General features: G+C 40.8%; 2 protein-coding genes across 2 annotated transcripts in view; one reads left to right on the top strand and one right to left on the bottom strand.

Moving 5' to 3' along the window:
* The window catches only part of LOC149434865 (potassium channel subfamily K member 6-like), a 49,011-nt gene extending 42,967 nt beyond the window's left edge, over nucleotides 1-6,044 (top strand). Inside the window, exon 4 of the mRNA XM_089663296.1 lies at nucleotides 678-6,044. Coding sequence (XP_089519422.1) covers nucleotides 678-901 — 224 coding nt within the window. The 3' untranslated portion in view covers nucleotides 902-6,044. The remainder of the gene's footprint in view (nucleotides 1-677) is intronic.
* Nucleotides 6,045-12,548: 6,504 nt separating this feature from the next.
* The window catches only part of LOC149434864 (HHIP-like protein 1), a 48,509-nt gene continuing 33,936 nt past the window's right edge, over nucleotides 12,549-27,121 (bottom strand). Inside the window, exons 4-9 of the mRNA XM_089663295.1 lie at nucleotides 26,650-26,978; nucleotides 20,798-20,924; nucleotides 20,010-20,152; nucleotides 18,143-18,224; nucleotides 17,205-17,287; nucleotides 12,549-15,186 (exon numbers count right to left, since the gene is read on the bottom strand). Of these exons, the coding sequence (XP_089519421.1) occupies nucleotides 14,327-15,186; nucleotides 17,205-17,287; nucleotides 18,143-18,224; nucleotides 20,010-20,152; nucleotides 20,798-20,924; nucleotides 26,650-26,978 (1,624 nt within the window). The 3' untranslated portion in view covers nucleotides 12,549-14,326. The remainder of the gene's footprint in view (nucleotides 15,187-17,204; nucleotides 17,288-18,142; nucleotides 18,225-20,009; nucleotides 20,153-20,797; nucleotides 20,925-26,649; nucleotides 26,979-27,121) is intronic.

Genomic DNA, 27,121 nt, shown 5'->3' with positions numbered 1-27,121 from the left:
TACATTCAAAGTAAGTAGGAGGTAGGTGCTATAACCAGAATGGAGACCTCCTCAAACAAATCTCTAACACAATCAAATAGATCAGCACACCAAATATTGTTTTCCAATCACATGGTTGTTTATATATGGTTGGATTTGACTTGAGAAAGGAGACAAAACCTTGTCTCTTTTTGCCATCTTCACCTGGTGTGCCTCTACATACTTTGTGTATGGTAACTCTTTCTGAAACTTTTCTGTACTGGGATGTCACAATTTATCTATATAATGTTACCTATACTGCATACAAAATGAAAGCAGGCATAGTACTCAGGATTTATTGTGATCCCTTGTATTATGTGTATACGTATATTATACTTTTTCTGATGAATGTAAAATGAAATTTGAAAACAATTTCGTTGGTGTGCTGAATTATTTCATTTATTCTGAAAAAAGGAAAAACCTGTATTGTATAAAAGAAAAAAAAAATAATGGAATAAATATGTGTGTGGCAACTGCTTATGCTATCCATCCATCTACTTTGACCACATAAAATTTGCAGTGATTGGAATTGATAATCTTTTGTCTAGCATGTGCTTTGGTCATTTGAGAAGTCTAGAAAAAAACATATTCATGTAGTCAGCCTTGAAGAGATCTTTTAAAGTGTCTACTTCATAGTTTTGTGTCATCTCTCTCAACAGTCTACCTCTTACTTGGTCTTATGGCCATGCTGCTTGTCCTTCAGACCTTCCACAAGGCCGCGGATCTCCATGGACTCACTGACCTCTTCTACCTCCCCCACCTCCATGACCAGGAAGACCAGGAGCCCATTCTGGACACCCCAGACTCTACCACTGTCAAGGATCCTGAGCCCAAGAGACCATTCAATACAACTCAAGCCGGTTACGCATCCATCAATCGATAACCTAAACAGACAAAAGCTGTGGGGCCAAATAAACTTTATAAAGGGCAGTATACTGTTATAGTGCATTCAAATGTCCAATATGATATTCAGCTGTCATCTAAACTATATAACCTGATGGACCTCATGCCATTGTGCTATCCTGTTTTAGGTTCTGTAGCCCATATGAATGGGTTTTGGTGCCAGTTCCACTTTGAACTGATGTAACATTATCACAGAAATGTGATCTATTTTTATATATCCAATATTCACTTTTTTATTAACCATAAATGAATGCATATGATTGGTATCACCTGTTGTGAAAAATGCACACTCTTATTTTTGTTTTTCAAATAAAGCAGAACTCTAGCTTTACATAACAGGATAAACAAATGAATAGTCCATAAAAAAATAAAAGCAGCTTTTGCTGCAATATTCACCTCCAAGCCATAGAGTTCCCTGAAGTACTTTTTCTGCCTCTAGATGTATGTTCAGTCTGATGGCCAACATCATTCAACCACTTTTTGTGAGCCCAGGTTATCCTGGACCTTCCCCAGCCAGTGAGAGTGAAAGCAGAAGCAGCACAGTGATGAGCTCACCTCTCTGTCATTCTGCTTTCCCCTCCTATCTGAATGCTCCTTGCTAGCACATAAACTGATTGGATCCCTGTGCTGCTTCTTTCTGTAGGGAGACTTCAAGAGGCTGAGACATGGTCAAATTCAGGCACTGCTTGCATTGTAAAAAAAAAAAAAAGATGCACTAACGATTACAGAGCTACATTCATTTGTCTTTTATATCTGGAGTTCAGCTTTAAGGTGATTGAAATTAGCATAATAATCTAAACCTTTATATTTCACATTATTTTATTCACTGTTATAGTTTTTGTAGTTTTTGTTTTTGACCCAAAAAAAGACTCCTATTTTTTTAAATTTGAATTTTCTTATTATTTAACTATCTGCACCTTCCAATGTAAGCCTCGCATTGCTCAAGATTACTTTTTATAGTCAAACACCCGTGTTGTGTATGTATTCTAGTTCAAACCTGTGCTGAGGGAATATCTCATACCTAAAACCACACAGGTACCTAATACATACATGTATGTGATGCCTTTGTATACCTTCTTGAATGTTTCTACAGGCCGATTCAGCAGGAACCAGACAAAATCCAAACCAGTGGCAAGGGTTATAGAATTAATTGCCAGGACAAGGTCATCCAGTGCCAAGGGCTAAGATACCAAACAAGGCCCCCCCACGCGTCATGATGTGCAAGTTTAGGGGATCAAATGTCCAGCAGTGCCCCCATAATTGCAATAAACCATTGTGCCAAAGGCAGCTGCCCCTTCCATCCACCCCTTGACACATCCCTGAAAGAATTGAACTTGGACTGCAACAGCATATGAGACGTCTCAGTTCTCATGTTTTATTGAGGACTTGTCTGAATTAAACTTGGTGCTCCTACAATAAGGTTTGGTGCTTCTACAATAAGGCCTAAAGTTGACTATATATTATATATGTGATAGGCTGGGGTCAAAAAGACTCTTCAGAAAACTCATCTTAAAAACAGATCCAACAATGCAAACCTTTTCCCTTGGTCAACCAAGATGTCTGCTGCTTCCTGTGGTAGTCCAAAGACATTGTGATGGTTGCTTGACTTCCATAGTATGGGCAGGATTGGAAAACAGACATTTAGCAACAATAAACCAAAACCCAGCTCTGGGAAACTGGAAAATGATCCCTTGCTGTGTGAGTTCAGTGTTCAGTGAGTTCAATTGCTCTTTTGGCCTAGGGGACCTGTTAAAGTAGATTTACCTTACTCCTCTTCCATGCTGCTATACTGGTCCCTGCAGCTTCTTCTCCCCTATGCTCTAGTGGTCTAAGGTCCTGCCTTCAACAAGCCAATGTAGGGTCCACAGCTCTGCATTGGATGTGATGATGCTGAGGGACAGTCCACTGATAGATTGTGGGGGAGCACCATCTGTCAGGTGAGCAGAGCATTAGGTAAGTAAAACGGTTTCTCCTCTCCCTAGACAAAATGTGCAATTAAGCCTTGCAGTATGGGCATAGCCGCATTGCAAGAGATAACTTTCACATTTCTTGGAGTTGGGTGTTAAGAGAAGGAGGAATCATGATAAAGTTGTACGGATTACCATGTGTTATTTCTAGCTGTAGAAACTATATGAGAAGCCTGGCAAGAGGTGGAATTAAAATATCAAGTTTATTCAGAAAAGTGGTATAAAGAAAGTACTATATACAAAGTGTTGTCCTCCATAGCCACCAGCCTGGCTTCAGTTTACTGTAGTTTATTGCACTTTGTAGATTCTTTTTTTTTTCCTTATTGGATAACTGTGGTAGTCATACCACGTAATACCATGTAATAAAGGGAATTGTGAGATTGTTGTGAATGTTATAATGTTCAGACATTCCAGAATGTGTTTAAAATAGTATGTTGTGTGTGTTTTTTTAATGCTTTTTTATATTTACTCAGTAAAGAAATGCAAACGGCAAAGAGAAACCAGTAATCCAGTAGTATCAATCATAGATCAGTAAGGCAAAATCTGATTAGCAAGTATTTTTGTTTCAGTGTAAAGCAAGAGCAGAAGAATGAGCTTGTTGTTTACACTGCGTGAGAATGTACCAGTCACAATGGATTTGAGGATATTAGTGTTGTGTTGAAGAACATTAAAATGAAAAATATCTGATGTATTTAAGAAAGCATTGCAGATTCTAGTGATAATGTGTACAGTACACATCTCATAGCAGCCAGCTGGATTTGATATTACTGGACTCGGGTCATTAACCAAATGTTTTTGATTGGTTATTAGGGTTTGCTGCACTGCTTTTTAAAGAGTAACTCCACTCTCATGGGAACAAATTGCAAATAAAAAAATAATACTACAACATATACAATTGCGACACAAGTCATACTGTAATTGAATGCTATTACATATTGCCTTTCTTTTTTAGTCTGCAGTGCTGTAATTTTCTGTAAAATGCAATATGGCTACCTGAAGGCATTCTGTACACAGTGTACAGACCCCCCCCCCCGCCCCCCAGAAATGACATTTCCTGTTTATGTGATTGGCCAACTGATTTTCCTAGAAGTCAGATTTTGGGCGTCCCCTGCAACAAAAATGTCATGTCAGTGAAATCACATTTAAACTTTCCCCATTAGAGCACTGTAAGCAGCTGGTTGATAATTATAAAATCATACCCATACATATTCACTCTGCACATGAACACTGTTTCTTCAGAATAACAAAAAGTAGGAGTCTGTTAAAATCCTTGCAATGCACATAGATCATCCAGAAGGGAATATTCTTTTCATTGCAAGAGTGGAGTTACACTTTAAATAGGGTTCTAATGATTCCTTTTCCTGATTTATATAGGGACCAATAAGAGATCTATGGTAATAAACCTTATAGGTCAAAGACCAATTGCATTTACCCAAAGTAACCAATCAGCAGCTGCCTTTCATTGTTCTGTAAGCTCTGCATTAAAAATATGAAGTTAGATTTCTGCTTTGCACTGCCTTAGGTTGCACAGTTTTTTTTTTGTTTTTTTTTTAAATTTTGGATACGGAGAAAGGGAGAGTTATAACCGTTGTCAGTTGTTTTGTCATCTGTGTCCCATTGGGGAGATTTCCATTCACTTCCTGTTCCATAGCCAAAAAAGGAAGTGAGTGAAGGTGAAAGAATCCTAGGTTGTCACCAGAACTAGTGTCCCCATTGAAAGGTTTCCACTCTATTAATGTTCTATTGACAGCCCAAAATTTCGTTTTTTCTTTCACTTTCGGTGACGATAGTAAATTGGACAAATAGAGGGTGAATCTCCATAATGGGAGCAAAGACTGCAATAAAAAAGGGTTCTGATCCTTCTCCACCCTGTCCAAAACTAAACTTTATACTTTAAAACTGTACTGAACTATGGGCGGTATGAGTTTAATATATTTAGGATCCTTATTATCTGCTTATCGCTGCAGTGTAGTATTTTTCCTTTACTTTACTTAAAGCTGACCCAAACACAATAAGATTTATCTTGTTCAGCCCCATAGACTAAATGAGAGGAATATATTGATTCCCCCATCCATGCTAAACAGCGTGGTTGGAGGAATCTGCACTGCTGGCTATTGTATTTTGACAGCTGACACCCACGGCCATCAGAAAACCATACAATGGCTGCATGGACTGACTGTTTTCTACCCAGCTCCTTTGATGTTCCGATTAAAGGATGTCGGGTGGGAGGGTGCTGAAAGTGTCACCCATAGCTCAATTCACTGCCTGTTCAAAAGGAACTGGTACAAATTGCTCTGTGTATGGCCAGATTTATAGTTGGCACACCTTCCTCTGTCACCCTGTTGACACCAGTGCTGTTGTCAAGCCTCTGCCTCTGTGAAGGATTGCCCATGTAGATAACACACCTTGCTTAAAGGCTAGTTATAAATTGGGGTGGTCTCCATTTTGTTTAGCATTCAGATAACACAGACTTTGTTGATACCGGGGCCATAATGGCATATCACTGGCTTTGTTTTGTGAATTGGAAGGATTTCACAGGGGTGGAAACACTATACCAGCATTGGTGTCCCTGGGGGGGGGGGCTGAAACACATCAAAGTTGTACAGTAGGTCCAACTCTCACAATTGTTCTGCAGTTTAAAAAAAAAAAGTAGTAAGAAGATAATTAGACAAGGCAGATGGCAGCTAGTGGAACCTAGCCATGATGTCAAGTCAAACCCCAATACAAAACGTGTGAAAAGGGTGTCACAGTAGATGTGGTGTCTGCTCTTAAGCAATTCTTTTTTTATTGTAAAATGGTATACAGGTTCACTTTAGGTTGTGTTCTAAACAGACCCACTGTTTGAATAATGGACCGTGTAAGAGCAAGCCTTCCAGAGGAAGCTCATTTGTCAATAGTGCACTATTTATATCACCCACTGTTTTGAATGGATTTACCCATGTTAGAACAGTTTGCCTTTACGTTTTACATGCAGATTGTAATGCATTTTTAGAATGTTAATAAATTATGGAATGATTATGCTCATCGAATGATAAAGCTGCGTCATTTCAATAACTTATTGTATTTGCTGAAACTGTTTACTGCTAATTGTGTACTCACACCGACTGATGTTCATGCAGTATACAAATTTTAATAAAATATCAGTCAGTCTTGTAACCTTGTCGGTTCATTACTTTTAAAATGGTTTCTGAAAGATTTGTGATAGTCATGTAAAACGATTTATCTGTTTTTCAGTGTACACATACACTGAGTCGTTATGGAATGTATACCTTTTTAAGATGAAGTTTAATCTGCTTGTATATTGCCATTCCTGGTTCCCTCCTCCTAAATTAAATTTAGGCTAATTAAATTTTTAAATAAAATACTTCTGCTTTCATTACATATAGTTACATAGTCTGGCTGAAAAAAGACAAAAGTCCATCCAGTTAAACCATTTAAAAAAAAATATATATATAATCCTATACCCACAGTTGATCCAGAGTAATGCAAAAAAAAACCCAGCAAAGCATGATCCAATTTGCTCCTGCAGGGGAAAAACAATTCCTTCCTGATCCCCCGAGAGGCAATCTGGTATTCCCTGGATCAACTTTACCTATAAATGTTAGTAACCAGTTATATTCTGTGTATCTAAGAAAGAATCCAGGCCTTTTTTTAAAGCAATTCACTGAGCTGGCCAGAACCAACTCTTGAAGGAGTCTATTCCACATTTTCACAGCTCTCACTGTGAAGAAACCTTTCCGTGTTTTGGAGATTACATTTTTTTTCCTCCAGACGGAAAAGAGTGCCCCCTTGTGCTCAGTGATGACCTCAGGGTGAATAGCTCTACACCGAGTTCACTATATGAACCACTGATGTATTTATACATGTTGATCATATCCCCCCCCTTATGTATTTATACATGTTGATCATATCCACCCTTAATCTCCTCTTCTCAAGAGAGAATAAATTCAGTTCCTCTAATCTTTCCTCATAGCTGAGCTCCTCCATGCCTCTTATCAGTTTGGTTGCCCTTCTCTGTACTTTCTCCAGTTCGCCAATGTTCTTTTTGTGAATTGGTGCCAAAAAACTGAACTGCATATTCCAGATGAGGACTTACTATGATTTGTACAGGGGTAATATGATATCTCTCTCTCTGGAGTCTATACCTCTTTTAATACAAGAGAGGATTTTGCTTGCTTTAGAAACCGCAGCTTGGCATTGCATGCCATTATTAAGTTTGTAATCTACCAGAACTCCTAGATCCTTCTCCACCATTGATTCCCCCAGTTGTACCCCCCTAGTATGTATGATGCATGCATATTCTTAGCCTGCAAGTGCTAAACCTTACATTTATCAACATTAAACCTCATTTGCCAATAGTTGTGTCAAATGCTTGGGACGGGTGCTTCTCTATGCAATGAAGGCAGATCATGGCTGTTAGGAGGGGCCAGCAGAGTGCTATACATGGCATCCTGAAAACCTTACACCACCTTGCCTCCATACTCTTCTTAAAGTGGTTGGAAAGGCTCAAGGTTTTTTCCTTCATGCATTCTATGCATGAAGGTAAAAAAACTTCTGTGTGCAGCAGTCCCCCCAGCACCCCTAATACTTACCAGAGACCCATCGCGATCCAGTGATGTCCACGAGAACCTCAGCTGTCCTAGGTCTCTGCCTCCTCATTGGTTGAGACAGCAGTGGGAGCCATTTTCTCCAGCTGCTGTCAATCACAGCCAGTGAGCCAATGAGGAGACAGAGGGGTTGGGGCCGAGCCAAGGCTCCGTATGTGAATAGACACACAGAGCAGCAGCTTGGGAACGTGCATGCTCGGGTACCCCCATAGCAAGCTGTTTGCTATGGGGGCACCCAACAGGAAGGAGGAGCCAGGAGTGCCGGCAGGGGACCCGAGAAGAAGAGGATCTGGGATGCTCTGTGCAAAACCACTGCACAGAGCAGGTAAATATAACATGATTTTTAGTTCTTTATTTTTTTTTTTTTAAATTGAACCTTTAATATCGCTTTAAGAGCCTCCAACCTGGATGCAAGCAGTGGGCTGACTCTTAGGAGGAGTTCTGCAAATATCAAAATGCCTTGATGTGTGGATATCAGTTTGGAGAAGTAGACATTTCTACTGCTAAGGGAAAGCCCACCTGTGATGCTGATCATTCATGACTGAAATCCAATGAATGAAGAGGATAGGTCAGAGACAGGCTAGGTAGGAAAGAACTGGATCATGTTGGATGTCCTCCGTCAAGAAAAGAAATGAGACCGACTCTGTCTAACTTGCTATAGTGAAATCAGAGTACACGATTGCAGTACAGGAGAGGAGTCTGTACAACTGTATAAGACTGAAGGTAAGGTGGAGTTAAGCTTTAAAGCCCAGGTCTAGCTTTGGCAAAAAAAAAAAAATGTCTCCACCATCCGTTTAAAAAAAACAAACAAACAAAACACCTGATACTATTTGGTTTAAACTATGACCCAGAGCAGTGGATACTATATTGTATTGATATAGAGATGTCCTTATGTTTTTCTACCCCAATAAAAGAAGTGGCTGTGGACCCCAGAAACGCATTGAATACTGTAATAAATTCATATATGGACCTTTAGCTGTTGCGTGGCACTTTAATTTACATTTTTGTTACATTATGCTATGAATCAAAGAAGACCATGGAGCTCCTCTGGGGCGTAGAAGCTGTCTTCCTAGGAACCAGATCACCTACATCAATACAGATTCTATCATTTCTCATAACTGTCCCTCATTGGGAACCCAATCTCTCTGGCCTGCTTTCCTTTTTAGTTGTGTCTATTGATGTTCTGATCTACAGATCTCTATAACAAAAGTACTATTTAATGCGAATGTCAGGCTCAAAAATATAAGCGGTATACATCTGCATGCATTTTTCTGAGTTTTTTTTATGCTCTTGAAGACCTTAAAAGTACAGAATAATACTTGTTGATCTGCTAGAAATGTACTCAGCTCCTAAGTCCTGTTGACAACACACAGTATTTTTGTGGGCTGAGTGGTATCTCAGCATCTTTTGCTAAACTACTCAACCACTCCTACTCTCTGATCTCTATAACATAAAGGCTAATCATTCTGAAGTCCAGCATAAGAACTAGGAGAGCTGTTTGAGAAAGTGTGCAGAAGATACAGGACAGCTCAAAATTTCTAATAAGATCAACGTTTGCATTTCTAAAACAGATATAGCAAAATGCTTACAATGGTACATTGCTCAAAAAAAATTAAAGGAACACTTTTTAATCAGAGTATAGCATCAAATCAATAAAACTCCTGGGATATCGATCTGGTCAGTTAGGTAGCAGAGGGGGCTGTTACTTGGTTTCAGCTGCTTTGGTGTTAATTAAATTAACAACAGGTGCACTAGATGGGCAACAATGAGACAACCCCCAAAATAGGAATGGTTTTACAGGTGGAGGCCACTGACATTTTTTTTCCCTACTCACCTTTTCTGGCTGTTTTTCACTAGTTTTGCATTTAGCTAGGGTCAATGTAACTACTGGTAGCATGAGGTGATACCTGGACCCTACAAAGGTTGCACAGGCAGTCCATCTCCTCTAGGATAGCACATAAATACGTGCCATTGCCAGAAGGTTTGCTGTGTCTCCCAGCACAGTCTCAAGAGCATGGAGGGATTCCAGGAGACAGGAAGGTACTCTAAGAGAGCTGGACAGGGCCGTAGAAGATCTTTAACCCATCCGCAGGACTGGTAGCTGCTCCTTTGTGCAAGGAGGAACAGGATGAGCAGAGCCCTACAAAATTACCTCCAGCCAGCCATTGGTGTGAATGTCTCTGACCAAACAATCAAACAGATTTCCTGAGGGTGGCCTGAGGGCCCAACGTCCTCTAGTGGGCCCTGTGCTCACTGCCTGGCACCATAGAGCTTGATTGGCATTTTCCATTGAACACCAGAATTGGTAGGTCAGCCACTAGCACCCTGTGCTTTTTACAGATGAGAGCAGGTTCACCCTGAGCACATGTGACAGACGTGAAAGGGTCTGGAGAAGCTGTGGAGAACGTAATGCTACCTGTAACATCATTCAGCATGACTGTTTTGGTGGTGGGTCAGTGATGGTCTGGGGAGGCATATCCATGGAGGGATGCACAGACCTCTACAGGCTAGACAATGGCACCCAGACTGCCTCTAGGTATCGGGATGAAATCCTACGCTGGTGCAGTGGGTCCTGGTGCATGACAATGCCTGGGCTCATGTGGTGAGAGTATGCAGGCAGTTCCTGGAGGATGAAGGAATTGATACCATTGAATGGCCCCCAAGCTCACCTGACCTAAATCCAATAGAACACCTCTGGGATATCATGTTTTGGTACATCCGACGCCACCAGGTTGCACCTCAGACTGTCCAGGAGCTCAGTGATGCCCTGGTCCAGATCTGGGAGGAAATACCCCAGGACACCATCCATTGTCTCATTAGGAGCATGTCCCGTCGTTGTCAGTCATGCATACAAGCACGTGGGGGCCATACAAGCTACTGAGTACCATTTTGAGTTGCTACAGTGAAATTTAAGCAAAATGGACTAGCCTGCTGCAAAATTTTTTCACTTTGATTCTTAGGGTGTCTTTGAATTCAGTCCTCTGTACGTTGATAATTTTCATTTCCATCAAGTTATGGGGCATCCTTACGTTCCTAACACATTACCCAGTCCATATCAGTATAGATATCCAGCATGATGTTTTTCCCTATTGAGATCTGATGTGTTTTCAAAGTGTTCCTTCAATTTTTTTGAGCAGTGTATATTTAGAATACCAAAATCTAGCAAATAAGAGGGGTTAATTGTTAGGTTTTACATACACTTTAACGGCCAAACATTTTCTATTACACTAACACTTTAAATGATTTCATTGGTTATTTTGAAAAATCAATATTAAAGCTCAACTCCAGGCACAAGAAAAAAACAAGATCCATAAGATTTTCTTTCTGCAGATGCTCAGGATACATCCTGAGTCCAGCTGAGGACGCACAACCACTTCTCCAGTCGAAAGTGATCCTTACTGTGAAGGCTTCAGATTTTATGCTGCCGTCTTGTGGCGGTAACTAAGTTTGCCATCTGAAGGGTTTTCTTTTTCTTTCAAACTGGAGTTGGACTTTAAGGAAAAGTAGTGATGGAAAAAAAGCACTTGTTGGTTTAACCAATCATTTATACCTATTAAATCTCCATGGCCAAGTAATCTTAGTGTGGCAGGGGTTGGTCTTTTTCTGACATATATACTGGCGAAATTCACTAATTCTGGAACAGTGATGTATGGCAGCCAACCAGCTTTTAGGTTTCATTTTCAAGGCTAAACTGAACAAGCTGAAGTTAGGAGCTGATTGGTTACTATGCACAGCTGCTCCATATATTCTGTCTGCTCCAGTTTTTAGTAAATTACCCCTGTTGCGGTGAAAGATGTGCCACTCATTTCAGAAAGTTGTGGTATTCTCATCTTCCAAAGGTGCTAAGAGCTAGGCATACCTTCCATGTCCTTGTAAGCAGTGAGTTGTAAAGTGCTGCATGTGCTTCGGCTTCTGCCATAGAATATACCAGCCTGTCCACAGAATTTGGCTACAATTGTCTAGTACAGCGTTTTTCAACCACTGTGCCGCGGCACACTAGTGTGCCGTGAGATATTGTCTGGTGTGCTGTGGGAAAAATTGCAATTTCATCCGTAACATGTGGCCTCGGCTCACAAATAGACCAATCATTAGAACAGCAATGGGCAAACTACGGCCCGGCGGACCTTTTAATCCGGCCCGCGGAGCGTGATACTGTCAGGATGATCTGTCCCCCTCGACGTATCTGCGCATGTGCCGGAGATCACCGATCGGCTGCTAATGCCTGAAACTGGCACATGCGCAGATACGTCGAGGGGGACAGATCCTCATAGGAGACAGATTTTCATGCTACACCGGAACGGCGAGAGGAACGCGCGTAGCAAAGGTAAGTGAATTGACACAGGGGGGGCTTGGGGACTTAATATGGGGGATGAATTACTATAGGGGGGATGAATTACTATAGGGGGGGTGAATTACTTTGGGGGATGAATTACTATGGGGGATGAATTACTATATGGGGGATGAATTACTATGGGGGATTAATTACTATATGGGGGATGAATTACTATGGGGGATTAATTACTATATGGGGGGTGAATTACTATATGGGGGATGAATTACTATATGGGGGATGAATTACTATATGGGGGGTGAATTACTATATGGGGGATGAATTACTATATGGGGGATTAATTACTATGCTTACTATGGGTGAATATTACTATACTTACTATGGATGACACATACACATCATTCATCTACTCTTGGTCTGGCCCCCGGGTCCAATTATAAAATACTTTATTATTTCATAATAAAGTAATTATAAAATAATTTCTTTGTGTTTGATTCCTATTCAAGAGAATTACTTTATATATAGTCAATATAGGCACAGAGGTAAATTTTTTTAACATTTTCTAATGATGGTGTGCCTCGTGATTTTTTTCATGAAAAAAGTGTGCCTTTGCACAAAAAAGGTTGAAAAACACTGGTCTAGTAGACATATCCTACCAATAGAGGGAGCTGTAATGTCACTTCTCTTTTCCTTTGGAACAAGTGCAACATTCTCACAATTATTGCCAAGGAAATACAATACAGCCAATTGGCTGTCATCACATAACAAGCAATTATTTTTATTATACTCAACTTTAATGCTGTTGAGCGTACATACAATGAGGTAAAACACAACAGAAGAGACAGCCTGCTGCTCTTGCAAATCTACTTTAAAAGGAATAGGGATGAGGGTCTTTTCAGCAAACCTGGATCATTGCTTTCTTTTTACCCATGCATGAAACAAAGCCGTAGCTGTCATACAAATGATGAGTTCCAAACTGCGTTCTGTGTGCACGCCATGAGAAGTGGTACTGTGTTTTGTTTTTGTTTTTTGTTTTTTTAAGTGCAGGGATAGTCCCTTTAAAGTAGAATTAAAGGGAAAACTTTTTTCTATTCCTTTCAGACAGAGCAAGGGAGCATTATCCCCCCCGGTCAGTTTTATTTTGCCATCTGTGTTGCCAATTGTCCCATAGCCAAAATAAGAAGTGAGATGAAATCCTTTTCAAAGTAGGGGATCCTTCCTTGTCACCAGATATCCTCTTTATTCCTGTTCTGGAGACAACCCAAAAATTGGAATTTTCTTTCACTTTTGGTGATAACGGTAAAAAGGACAAAGAGAGAGGGTGAATCTACCTAATGGGGTAACAGACAGCAATAAAAACCTGGCAGGTGTTCTAATCCATCATCACTGTATCCAAAAATAAAAAAAAATTTTTTTTTCTTTAGTTATTAAGTTATTGAGTTGTCTTTTAGGATATCAAATGGCTGGCACTTATGACATATAAAAAAGGGACCAGCTGATCAGCTAAACCTAATTATAATCTGTCAAAGCTGTGCAAAAAACTATAGTTCCCTTTCACAAAGTCCTATAACTGCTAAGACAGCAACTGTATGGTAACTTGCTTGATCAGTCTACAGTTCTGCAACAAAATGTGCTAAATGTTAATATGGAACTAGTGTGTCTACTGACACGTGATGTGTTCATCAGTCTGACATGGGGGGGGGGGGGGGGATATGAATCATCTGCACCTTTCAACCAGTGAAGAAGAGCTGACCATGCGATACCTGGAACATCTGTTCATTAGAGGAGAATTGCTTCAACCCACTGTCTCAACTTCACACTGAGTAAGAGAAGCTTTAGTTTTTGAGATGGTCTCTGGCGCCCCTGTAGAGAAACATGAAAACAGCACAGACCGGCTGTGTATATATACTGTATAAATTTGTAATTGTTCTATCCAGATGTCCTTTCTTCAGATGTGCAGGATACACATAGGTCCTTTCTACAGATGTGCAGGATACACAACCATCCTGAGTCCAGCTGGGGACACCCAGCCACTTCTCGAATTGGAAGTGATCTTTACTGTGAAAGCTTCAGATATTATACTACAGACTTGTGGCTGTAACTAATGTTTCTTCTCAGTGGTTCAGTTCATTCAGTTGGCCAGAACTGTAACATTCATTTAAAAGAATGTTTTGATCCAGAATCCTCTAAAATTCATTTATTCTAGTCATCCAAACACAGTTCTAATTCCGGCACATCTTAAGAAGGGATCTCTTTGTAGCACATTAATAAATTAGACATAGTAACATCTTTCTTCTGTTCCTGCTGGTAGAAGACGCAACAGAAATTATGTTAGGATTGGTTATCTTGAATATTTCTTGGCAGGGTAGGTACCTGCCAGCTCTATACAGATTTCTACTGGAGAGTTGAAGAATTCAATGGAGTGTGCAAGACAATGTTTACTGTTGGTTACTCATGCAACTACTGCATGAATCTAGCAGGATTCTTCATTTTTTTAGTCTGCTGTACAACACTTCAATCTTGATTTGGGTCTAACTTATTTAAGTTAACTTAAACTCATCTTCCTGCTTCTCTTGCATCCCACACACTACGCCAATGTCCTCGTCATGAGCACAGTCGTGTTCACCAAGTCTTGACCTTTGGCATTCCAAGAGTGTCTTCTCGTGCCCCCGGCATTTCACCTCATCTAAAAGGATTCTCAGTCCTTTGCCTTCACCAAATTCTGTTCTTCGGGCAACCTTCAACACATAAGGGTACCCTAACTGTCTACACACCACTGAAGCAGCCTTACTGTCAAATCTGTCATTGCAGACAGTCCCCCACTCTCCGTTTATATGAATCTCCACCCTACCTCGGTCAGGCAGCTTTTCCTCATTAACCAGACGCACGGTTCCATGTTTAATTTTCTTCACCACCTTCACTCTTTGTTTTTTCACAACCTTTTTTTTGGTCTTCTTTATACCAGGGCTGTTCTTGGGTTCAGTTTTTCCTCCTGGCTGGGTTCGTCTCTGAGATGGCTGCCCCGTGGTCAACAGTGGAGAAGTCTGTGTTGACTGTGATCTTGTCCTGGTGGTGAATAAATCTTTCAATTCACTCTGCCATCCTCTGGTTGGGATCCAGCGATTTGTCATAGGCCGTGTGGTGACCGTGACTTTCACAGGTTTCTTAGTTGCACCTTTCTCTGTCTTTGGTACAGGTGTTACGGTTTTTCTTGTAGTTGCTATCCTAGGCACTGGGGCAACAGTAATGTAAGCGGGCGTGCTTGACTTCCTATGAATGCTACTGGCAGGAGATGTAACAGTGATGTGAGGTTCTATGGTTGTGCTGAACTTGGTTGGCTCCAGGGATCTTGATGAGGGAGATGTTGGTGGGGATTCAGTAGTTGTTTTAAGAATGAGTTCTTAAAAGTGGACAATAAAAAACAGGTTTAAATTCTCAAAAATAATGAATTGCCTGTAAAAATATCTACAGAAAAAAACATTTGTTCATAAGCAGCCACTATCGATTTCAGACACTATAAATAACAGTGTTATTTAATAGTATGTCTACTTTAAGGGCCAGTCCACAAAAAACTGACATGTTAGTTACGGATGGACCCAGTTACCGGTTTCATATACCATTCTTGGTTTCTGTCTTTCCCAAAACTTCCAACTCTGTAAAAATAATTTTAAAGCTGCACTCAAGCGTTAATATATTGGCATACTTACATTGGGCCAGCTTGAACCAGTGTAAGTATGCACATATAATACCCGAGCGGCTTCTATGTAAGCTGTAAATCACTGTAGAAGCCCAAGCTACTAGGGGCTGGCCACAATATTCTTGGGCCATGTCAAGTGGCTGACCTTGGCTGTATAATAGCCACAGGGGGCCATTTGCTCAGCAATGAATGCAAGGCGTTCTTTGATTGGACAGTTCTGCCAAGTGAGCAACCCCCTGTGGATATTATGCAAAAGTACAGTTGCTCAGCCCAGCACCCAGAAGATCATAGCCATCATTGCAGTAGCACTCAGGCTACTACAGTGCTTTACACATGGCTTAAAAACTTTAATGTCCATTTTTGGTGTGACCTTTTAAGGCAGGGGTCTCCATACTTTCTAAACAAAGGGCCAGTTTACTGTCCTTTAAACATTAGGGGGCAAAACTGTGGCCAGTGGGAGTAGACAATGCCCCATCATTGGTATTAGGGGGAGTTATAGTGCTCCAAAATTGTTATCAGTGTGAGCAATAGAGCCCCATAATTGGTATCAATGGGAAGAATACTGCCCCATCACTAGTATCAATTGAAGGTATAGTGCCCCTTTATTAGTATCAGTGAGAGGAATAGTGCCCCATTGTTGGTATCAATGGGAGGAATAGTGTGCCATAATTGGTGTCAGTGGGAGGAATTGTGTCCAATCATTGCTGTCAGTGGGAGGAATAATGCCCCAAGGGCTGGATAAAAGCAAGCAAAGGGTCACATCCGGACCCTGGGCCGTAGTTTGGAGACCACTGTTCTACGTAATATGTTGCACAGACCAATAATAACCTACCCCAAGGTTGCACATGAGTGCTTGAGTCCATACAACATAAATTCTGGCATATTTCCCCCACCCAGGGAGCCTAGGTACATGTACACCCACCAATAGACATGAATGGCTGTATGTAGCTGTACTCAGATATAATGGCAAGTGCTGTATAAACACAAAAGTAAAGTAAGCACAAGTATAGTGTACAGACATATGCAAAAAAAAAAAAAATAGAAAATGTTCTACTTTTGCATACTCCTGTGTATGCTATACGTGCTTTCAGGTGTCTTTGAGCAAGAGGCCTGTGGTTTAAGAAGAACATACAAACAGACAGAAATTGTGCTGGAGGAATATATAGATAATTAAAAACAGTTCATAAAAAGTCCAATAAGTAATAATAGCAGCATCAGTGGCAGCACCCTTAGAATGAAGCTGAGACTCTGTAATGAAAAGAAAGGGAAACAGGAGCGCCAGACTAAGTGCAGCATTAAAAGACTTGGGTTTATTAAATTGTGCAATTAGCAACCCACAAATACATGGAGAAATTAGGCATGTCAGTACATCCACAGATCCCTCCTTGGCAAAGTCAGCCAGTATGACAGTCACAATGCAGTCTAGCGGTGAGTGATGCACTCCAGGAAGTGGCCGGCCGCCGAGGAGGGATCTGTGGATGTACTGACATTCCTAATTTCTCCATGTATTTGTGAGTTGGTAATTACACGATTTAATAAACCCAAGTCTTTTAATGCCTCACTTTGTCTGGTGCCCCACTGTTTCCCTTTCTGTAGGTTAAAAAGGCAGATCCTACCTGCAGTTTCAGCACCCACATCTTTCTTCCTCCTGTAATCTTTTACAGAAGATAGATGGGTGAGTGTGTTTGTAGGATAATATACATCTATAGAGCATTACTTACTTTGCTTTGGATAGAAATCCACCAATTTTCCTTTAATAGGGACAGACCGAGGTGTAAAAGGACATTTGCCTGGAGCAGCTCTCCTGGTGACACATAACCATACATCTCATATAATACATTCCCAATGAATCACCAACACCTATGGCATTACCACTGAGCACTATAACTATTTTTCAGCTGTACTTTCTATAGGTCTTACATCACTCCACAGCCTGCATCTATGGCAGAGGGCTTTAATATAATTTCTTCAACAGCAGCTGTCACATCACTTCTTCAGCTGCACTATGTAATACACATCTAATGACTACTCTCTGTATCTCCCATTTTGCATTTGTTGGGGATTTTATATCATTTTACCAGCTGCACCATGTATAGATCTAAAATAACCAGGGCTAGATCTACCATTAGACAGTATAGGCCTTTCCCTATAAGTGTCAGAGGCAAAAAGGTGACTTTTCTTTACATAGTTTTCACCCACCTTTTGCCCCAAAGAATTTGTAGAAACTTTACATCTCATACACGGTTATGTATACGTGGCTGCAATATTCCAAATCGGGTTACAACCTCTAAAACAGGAAAATGTTTCATGTACAAAAGGTGATTCTAGCAGAAGGTTGTTGCGCTGGGTACCAAAGGTTGTGTATCTACAGGTTAGGATGATGGAAATCTATGACTTTAAGCATTTCACCTGTACTAGCTGTCTAATCTTTTGGTGTATATCTATGAACTCCATCTGCATTCTATTGGTCTCTAGCAGCCAGTAAAATGAAAAGTTCACATCTTGGAACCAACAGCAAGGGAATCATTATTTGGAAGTGTGATAGATGGCATCCTCTAACATGGTATGTATTTTCTTTTTATTTAAATCATAGCTACACTTTATACCCCCCTTCCCCATCTGGCAATATCAGTTAATAAATATGAAAGCAGTTATTTACTTGGATGGATCTACTATTTTATACATGACTCCTGCAGCCACTGCAGCGCTGGGTGTCCCTGTAGACAAGAAATAGAGTTCTCCTGAAAAGAGAGAAGAAATCAATGTGAAACAGTGATCATTATACTGATCGTATGTATTTTGTGTTTTAGGTGTAATTTCTGATTCACAAGTGGTAAGCTCACACAATTGAGCTGAGTCTTTATGCAGACGTGTTTGCTTTTGTTTCAGGCTTGAATTTTTATTTTTTGACCAATGGAAAGCTAGTTAAGAGGCACGAAAATGCATTAAAAGCATTTTTTGCATTTTTGTCAAGCACCTTCTTTGAGGTAGGGTTGCATGGTTTGACCCTATCACTGTCAAAGAAGCTTACATACTTTTTTGAAGGATGGGCTTACAGCTTCAAACAACATTACACTCAAGTGTGAATGGGTATTATTTGGTATAATTGGAGTCCTAAAGTGGAATGTTGAAGCACTTCTGGTGAAGGTTCAAATCCCTCAGGTATGATCAGAGTCTATCATTTGTGTGACAAAATCCAATCCACTAACTACTTAATAGAACCCGTTCACTTCTTGGCTTGGTTTGTTTATTGGTCTAATTTAAAGACAATGACAACAGCAAGCTTGGGGTATGGACAGCAAGCAAGCATTTATTTATTCACTTTAGCTTCGCAATTGCAAATAGATTTTAAGGGAAAACATCAGGTAAAAATCATTAAGGTTATAAGCATATGGATGTTTTGACATGCTGCAAATGACCTGTAAATGGACTAATTCTTTGGAGCCATTTACATCAGTCCCTCAAAAGGTACCTACAGTTTATTGCCACTACTACAGTTTCATGTGTACAAGGGCCAGATTTGGGCTAAATCCAATTGTGGTAAAAAAAAACAACAAGCAAAACTGTAGCAACCAGAGGCAACCCACAGAAATGAGATTAACTTACATGCAGATAGTGTCCTGGTGGAAACTGATACCAGGGTCACATCTCTGCAAAGTAAGTGTTCCAACTAGTTAGCCAGCACACACCAAGTACTGACAGCTCAATCATGTCATACAATTCATTTTATTGCTCTATTTTTACCTTTAAACAATCTTACACACACACATATATATGTAACGGCCCTTAGTAGGCTATTTAGTTTTTGGTGTCCCAGTTATCAGGGAGAGCAGCAATCATTGTTTATCGTCTGTGCTAGATTCTGCTGGTGCAGGCTCAGCCGCTTTCCCCTGCATCTCCATATATTTTAGGATATAGTGGGCGGAACTGTTTTGACTCTGGCCTGCATATTCATGCCTCTTCAGCCAATTCCTGGTCGGAAGATTGAGTGACCAGCAGAGGGCTGAAAGGGGTATCAATAGGCCTAGAGCAGCTTCCTCTTCTTCCTGGGGGAGTAAGACCCAGCCTGAGAGATGAGGCATCCCTGGGAGATCACCTGCAGCTTCAAGAAATTCTTTATGGGGTCTCAGCTCCTGCTTGGAGACCTCTGGCCTAGCCTACTGAACACATGCAGAAAGCTCATCTGAGGATCCAAAACCTAGGCAACAAGTACAGGATCTGACTAATACTGTAGAAGCCAAGACAGTATTCAGGGCACAGTGAGTACTAGCCTTTTTGGACTCTATAGAAACTTTCTTGGGGAGAGCTTAGAACAGTACATCCAGCACTATACACCTGTTGAACAGTCTCCATTTGGAATCATGGACCTTGTATGCGACACACACACACACACACACACACACACACACACACACACACACACACACACACACACACACACACACACACACACACACACACACACACACACACACACACACACACACACACTTTACTTTTCCTAATAGGTTGTCTCCCAATGTTACCTGCCTCATCCTCTCCAAATGATATAATATAAGGGTAGTAGCCATTGATGAGTTTGGGAAAGTTGCAGTCCTGAGCCGGTCCCATACACAGCTCTGTGTACTGCCATTGGCCATCCTTGTCTTCTTTTAGTGACATCAGACGTCTGAAGCAATACAAATGTTGAATATAATTAATATGGATGTTACATTATGCTTGGTGCCCTGTGTGTGTCACCAGAAAGGGCAATTAACTGTCTTATGAGAGATAATGCCCTATACATCACTAGGAGAGTCACTGGGGTTGATTTACTAAAGACAAATAGGCTGGGCAGATTGCAAATGCAATTGCTCCAGAGCTTAGTAAATGAGAGGAAGCTCTGCTGACTTCCATTATCCAATCATGTGAAGCACAAATGCTTTTTTTTGTTATTTTCCTTGCATGTATTCTTTGTAAAGTAAAGCTGTACCTCATTTTCAAGTGCAGTTGCTCCAGAGCTTAGCAAATGAGGTAAAGCTGTACTTTACAAAGAATACATGCAAGGGAAGAAAAACCACAGCATTTTTGCTGCACATGATTGGATTATGGTAGTCAGCAGAGCTTACTTCCATTTGCTAAGCTCTGGAGCAACTGCACTTGCAAAGTGCACAGTCTATTTGCCTTTAGTAAATCAACCCCATTGTGTCTTTCTTAGTGATAACTGTTAAAAAAAAGTGTTAAATAAGTCTGATTACATATTATCTTATTAAAAGCCTGCATTATGATTTATGCCAGCCTGTTATGCACTAGAGGATCTGAGTTTCGCTCTCACCCACTCATGAAGTCTCCAAAGATGTAGCGCCCCATGAGGTTAGGCATTTGACATCCACGGTAGATGTAACCCCCAGTGACTGACTTACCCAGGGAGTGAGGATAGGCAAATATAGGTAATATGTCATCTAAAATAAAAATGGAAAGATTGAGGTGTCACAGTGCTGGAGTAACAAACAATAACAAAGTAGCACTAATATAAAATTCTTAAAATACACAGTTTATGGATGCTTAGACTACTTAGCAGAAGTGTAACTTATCAAAATGTTCCCATAACTTTAGCATCAAATACTATACACATGACACAGGTGCGGGGTATTCATAGGTATCACCTCTTTCTGAAAGGACAATAAAGCCCACGTTATCGCCAACAAGCCGCACATGTTCAGCACACTCGCTTTTTAATCCCAAGAAGAGTTTATACATAGTAACAACTTCTCATACACATGCCTAGAGTGGTGGGTTTTGCTACATTGTATACACTTTAGTGTTATTTCTTGTGACTTTCTTGGACTAGGACAGCTTGTCGTGTTGGGACAACCCTGAGAAGGCAGCCTGACAGTCTATGGCTCACTCAAGCCAACAGTGTTAGGCAGTGTTGGCCAACGCAGTCCAAATGCAAGAAAAGGGCAAATTGCTGTATGCACTAGGGCTTTAGTTCACACCAATGTGCTAAACACAAAGTAAGATCATTTACATTTTTGCTGAGCATCCCAATGTGCTGCAATGCATACAAATCACCTAGAAGTTGAAAAAAAGAACAAGCACCGTAATGTGTTTTAACAAGGCATTGCAGTGCTTAGCAGTGTGTGTTCACAATGCACATGAGGAGACACATACCATGCGTATAATAACACAAGCTGTGTGGTTTGATTGATCACTTAGCTGTACACTGCAGTCAGTCTAACTAAATAACATAGTATATGCGCAGCTGTCTACAGATGTGTGCACCCTGTAAATTCCTACCTGTACTAAGTTTGGAAGGAAAGTGTATCATTGGTCAGTATACATAACGAGACTTTTACCTCTAAAGCTACCCATAGTCATAGAGGGGTGGTCAGCCAAGCATCCATTACCTGAATACCCTTCAACTCCTGACACCATCAATGGGATTTCAGTGCTGAAAATATGTTAAAGCCAAACAAAACACTCCCCAAAGCAGAGAATGCATAGAACCTTTACTGCTATTTGTGTCTCTGTTGAGTCCCTTCCCTTCTGGTCAGGGCTGGAAGCATTAAGAAATCTCTCCAACTAGTACACAGGCTAAAGCACAATTTCAGTAGAGTGAGGAAGGGTTAAATTGTCTAAAAATGTATCGCTATTTATGCCTACCTGTTCTAGTACTATGTAACACCCCCCTATCCACCCCCCATTTCATGCTCTGATGTTACAGAGACACCAGAACAAGAACCTTTAACTCTTCTGCCTCTATCCAAAAAAAAGGAAAGAAAAAAATGGCAGGAGAACATGTGTGCATAAATGTTGTGACATCTATCCTTATCAATACTAATCGCAGATGTGAAGTAGGGGCTGGTGCAAGATATCACAGAGCACAGCAGGGGACACAGGCATACAACACTCCTGTAAAGTGGGGTACACACTAAGAGAAAATTGGAAGAAAAAAAATCTGTACTAGGCACGATCGTTCGATTTTCGTATAGTGTGTACAAAAAAATGAAAAAAAAAAAAAAAAAAACACATACAAAAAACTGCATAATCAGAAACAATAAACAACAAAAAAAAGCCATTGTCCTATGAGAATTTTCATACAGTTATTACCACTCTTTGTTTTGACCTGCTGTGAAACATTGAGGAAAACCAGATGATCGTTCCTCTGAGTTTCTTATAATGTGTACTAGGCTTAAATGTGCTGGATGCTGAAGATTCTTCAACAAGCCCATCTCCTGAAGATAGCAGAGTTTGTTGAGATGACTAAATATCAATGCTTTTGTTCGCCTTCTTTAAAGTTGGCCATAGATGGATCGAAATGTGGTTGATTCAACAAGGACCTGCCAAATTTCGATCCATCTATGACCATTCCCACTTGAGTCAATGAATGTAATGAGAATTTTGAAATAAGCTTTGTGTACCAATATTTCCTGTTCATCCAATTCTAACCCTAATACTCAATCTAATCAAATACAATAGCACAGCAGGGAGGATTCCTATATCCACCTCGCTTGTGTGGATGGAAGGATCCATTCATTGTTTTTGCAATCAGCCCACTGGCTAATCAAAAAACATGACCCTTATATGGCCAGCCTTACTTTCTTACAGACTGGTTTTAAACAATGGAGAAGGCCTGCTATTTACATTAACAGGTAGCATAATATCAAAAGCCTTCAGGTGCCCCCCCCTCTTCCTCAATTTAGGATTGGTCAAAATAAGAAATTCATACTCAGTACTGATTGGCTACACCCATTCAAGATTCATCAGGGTGAACAGACAAACCCCATGCAGACAAGTGGGAGTCCAACTCAGGACCGCATCACTTTGTAAGACCACCTAGGCACTATCTTACCTGACCTATGTTACACAGTAGATATAAATGTGGTTTGGTTGCCTTTAATTATTGGAAATGGAATTTCTATCTGTTGTAAGTATGCTTCGTCATTGGGGCTAATACAGAGAATTAACCTGACTTTCAGTGATATAAACAAGAAGGAAATTTGTGTCCATTGTGATTATTTGTTAGCAACTGCATCACTGTTTTTCCCTTCTGAATCAATGCTATGAGAAAAGTATTAGGATCAGAATACGATGAACAGGAAATATTGGTACACAAAGCTTATTTCAAAATTCTCATTACATTTATTGACTCATGGTTACAGCAGCAAAGGGACCCTAAATAAAAACATATGTGACCCACTTTTCTGAGGTGATCGAGACAGATGTGCTGATGCCCTGTGACGTGGCCTTGTATGAGTCTACCATACATCCAGACACTAGAAGATAAACTTCCTTCCTATCATTGTGTAATATGCTGCAGACTTTGGAACGATTGCATCGTGTCTCTGTGTGACAGATGATATTGTGGATTCTAAGTGTGTGCATATGCTGAGTGCCGAGTGTATATCTGGAATATATCATCTCTTTTTGTTTTAAATCACTTCTTATCAAAATAGCAAATTCAGGTAAGATAATTACACTGTCAGGTAAATTTTACCTCTGTTCTAAAGACACAAAGTTTACTTAATTTATCTTGATGTGAGTTTGGTTATTCAGCAACAACCACACCAAGTCCATAGAGGTGCATTATGAAGGATCAGTAGGATATAATGGAGGACTGGGCTGAAGGGTAGGAGGGCATTTTTCCATGGGCAAGTACTAATAAGATATGTTGTGATTGTGGCCCTAAACCTAAAGAAACTCTAACAGGTAGGATTTTAGGACAAGAGACCCCATTGGTCTCTTCTGTCATAAACCCTTCCCCCTGCCTCTCAGCGTTTATATATTCTGTGCCACGCATGCAGAGCTCAGTGTATGTTTACAGCAGGGTTAGGCAACCTTAAAGAGGCTGAGATCTACCTGAACAACATAGGAGAAGTCAAAGATCAATGGGCACAGTGTTGCCTCCTCACACCTGATTTATACCTCTAATTGCCATACTACCATGTCACATTCTCATGTATTGCACGGCAATCATGGGTTTAATCAAGTGATGAGGAGGTGCCTCCTCACCATCTGTCAAACATACAGGAATCTCTTTGCAGAGGAGCAGCAGTGCCTACTGCACCTGTGAATGAGCCCTTAGTTGTAATTGGCAGCGACACCCTAAGGGCTTATTCACATTTGAAGTTGGGGGAGGTTTGAATCATGGTTTTACCCCCCCAATCCCTACCCCCTTTAGCTGCTGAGGCAGCAGCCAAAAGGTGTACACATGCCGCAGCAGGAATTACACCCCCTGTTGCTTTTGGTGGGTTCTACCACCTGTCAATCGAGACCCATACAAGTAAGTGGGCCACTCTGCAAGTGCCCTGAAACTGCATGCTTCTGCGAGGTCCAAGAGCTTCAAGCAGGTGGTGAGAAAACAACACACCACTGCCTGTTTAACCCCTTGTTTGCTGTACTGCACAAGGTTGCAGGGCAATTGCAAAGCAACCTCATTCACTTGAATGGGTAATGCTTGGTAGGTGCTACACCCACCAACCATGACAGGGCATAAGAGCAGCACTACAGAGGAGACATCAATTTATGCAGCTCTTGCTCCATACTACAGCTCCAACTTTAGAAGTAGTCCCTCTGCATTGCACTCTGTTTGATGCTCTGGGATGGCATGCCAGCAAGCCAAGACTGAGATCTACCAGTCACCTGGCCAAGATCTACTGGTTGCTGACCCCCAGTTTAGAGCAATGCTCTGTACTGTGATGGTGTGACTCCTGTGCATGGCAGTGACTTCATCATGGCTTGGCCAACCAAGCAACCGAAGAGATGGAGCTCCGAAGAAAGACCGGAAGCAGACAGCAGTGCCCAGTGCTAGAGGGGACCGCTTGCCAGGTAACTCTGCCATAATGTGCTAAGATGCTGTGTATACCAATTAAGATAGCAACACATGGTAGGTACAGCTATCTGCTCTCCATTTAGATGGTATCTAGCAGAGGAAATTCTTCTTGTACCAACTACCTTCGCAGTTCTGAGATGTCATGTGTGTGAATGCAAAAAGCCAAAAAGGAAGCTGGTATGCAAGTAACATCCACCTTTCAGCAAGCCCAGGGATCAGTGAGGAATGGGTGGCTCATAAATTACAATTGGTTTTATCAATTTTTTGCCAAAAAGGTTTATGATGTATAATTTGTTTTATGTATTTACCATGATCTTTTTCAGATGACTAGACTCCAGAAATGTCTATGGCTAACTGCGGCTATATCAAGGCAGCTATAAGCCTAAACTATTACTGATCTGATTTATTAAGGCTATTTATTGCCTACTCTGGGCAACTGGTTTCCCGTGGGTTCCTTTTTTTTATTCATTTCTGACCTGGATCAAGCAACAGCAATAAATGAATACCATAAATAACAATTAAATACTGAGGTTAATTCCAAAAATGATCACAAATATTACATTTATACCAAAGTTTGATCTTAAGAAACTTTAATGAATAAATAAATGAAAAAGCAGAGTCACCCAAATAAAATCTTAACTGAATGGCAAGCAGGGTATACACATAGATTTTTTTTTTTCATTCAACCAGCAGGTTAAATTAAAAAAAGCAAAAGCACTCACAGTTCCCTGCATTCACACAAGTGATGTGGATGCAGGGATCTCCCCCATTGCATGGATTCCACCTGTCAGAATACACTCATTAGAGCTGCAGAAATTGGCTGCAGCAGCTGATCAAATGCTGGTTCTCCAGCAGGACTGTTCAGCAGAAGCCAGCCTTATGACCAGCTTCTGTTGAACAGAGAGGGGGGTATTCACATACCAAAAGTTGGACATCTCCATCAGAAGCTGATGTTGCACGGTGACAATGCACAATTGGATAAGGGCAGAAAGTTGCCACCATCTAACAGTAATTCTCTGAACAAGGATATTTATGGTAGGATCAGTCACCTGGCTGCACAATAAAGAGAGGATGTATACACTATATGTGTTTGGAGGCTGCCATTGCAGATTTTTGCTTCTGAAAATACTAATTGCCTTGCCGCTGATCCACTGGTTGCATTACTTTCTAAGGTACTGACCTAAACAAGTATGCAGATGAGGAATTCTGATGAGTTTGCTTTATGTCAGTGACTGACAATGCACTGAAGCCAGAAGCAGTCAAGCAACTAGCATTTTTAGAGGAGGTCAGCAATGGCCTAAGTATTTCTCTATTCAGGTTTTCATTAACAATCATGTTGTTTGGTGACTCACTGAGAGATGCGTTGTTACACAGCTTCTTGTCATAACAGGAGAATCCCTCCTTGGCTCTCCAGCCATAATTGCCACCCTTCTGGATGAGATCCACCTCCTCAAACTTGTTCTGTCCAACATCACCACAGATAATCCGCCCCCGTCCTTTCCCAGTGACTGGGTCACCTCTGTCCACTGAGCAGCGCCACATGTTTCTGGCCCCGTAGGCGTATACCTCTGGGCGAGCTGTGCGTTCTCGCAGGAAGGGGTTGTCCGGTGGTATACGGTAGGGAAGTCCCTTGTCATTGCCAGTGACATTGATCCTTAGGACTTTCCCTAAGAGAGAGGATCTGTTTGGGAAAAAAAATCAATATGTTAGTTTTCCTCAGAAGACCAATCTAATAAATTGGTGGAATTAGCTTTTTATGTTAAGATGCACTTAAGCAATATACAACGTATTATCACTTGATGTGTGCTTGTATCCTAAATATAT

The sequence above is a fragment of the Staurois parvus genome, unplaced genomic scaffold (assembly GCF_062004578.1).
Source record: "Staurois parvus isolate SC_StPar_1 unplaced genomic scaffold, SC_StPar_1.0 ptg001650l, whole genome shotgun sequence".
NCBI lineage: Eukaryota > Metazoa > Chordata > Amphibia > Anura > Ranidae > Staurois > Staurois parvus.
The sequence above is the reverse complement of the archived record's forward strand: the minus strand, read 5'-3'. Positions and strand labels throughout refer to the sequence as shown.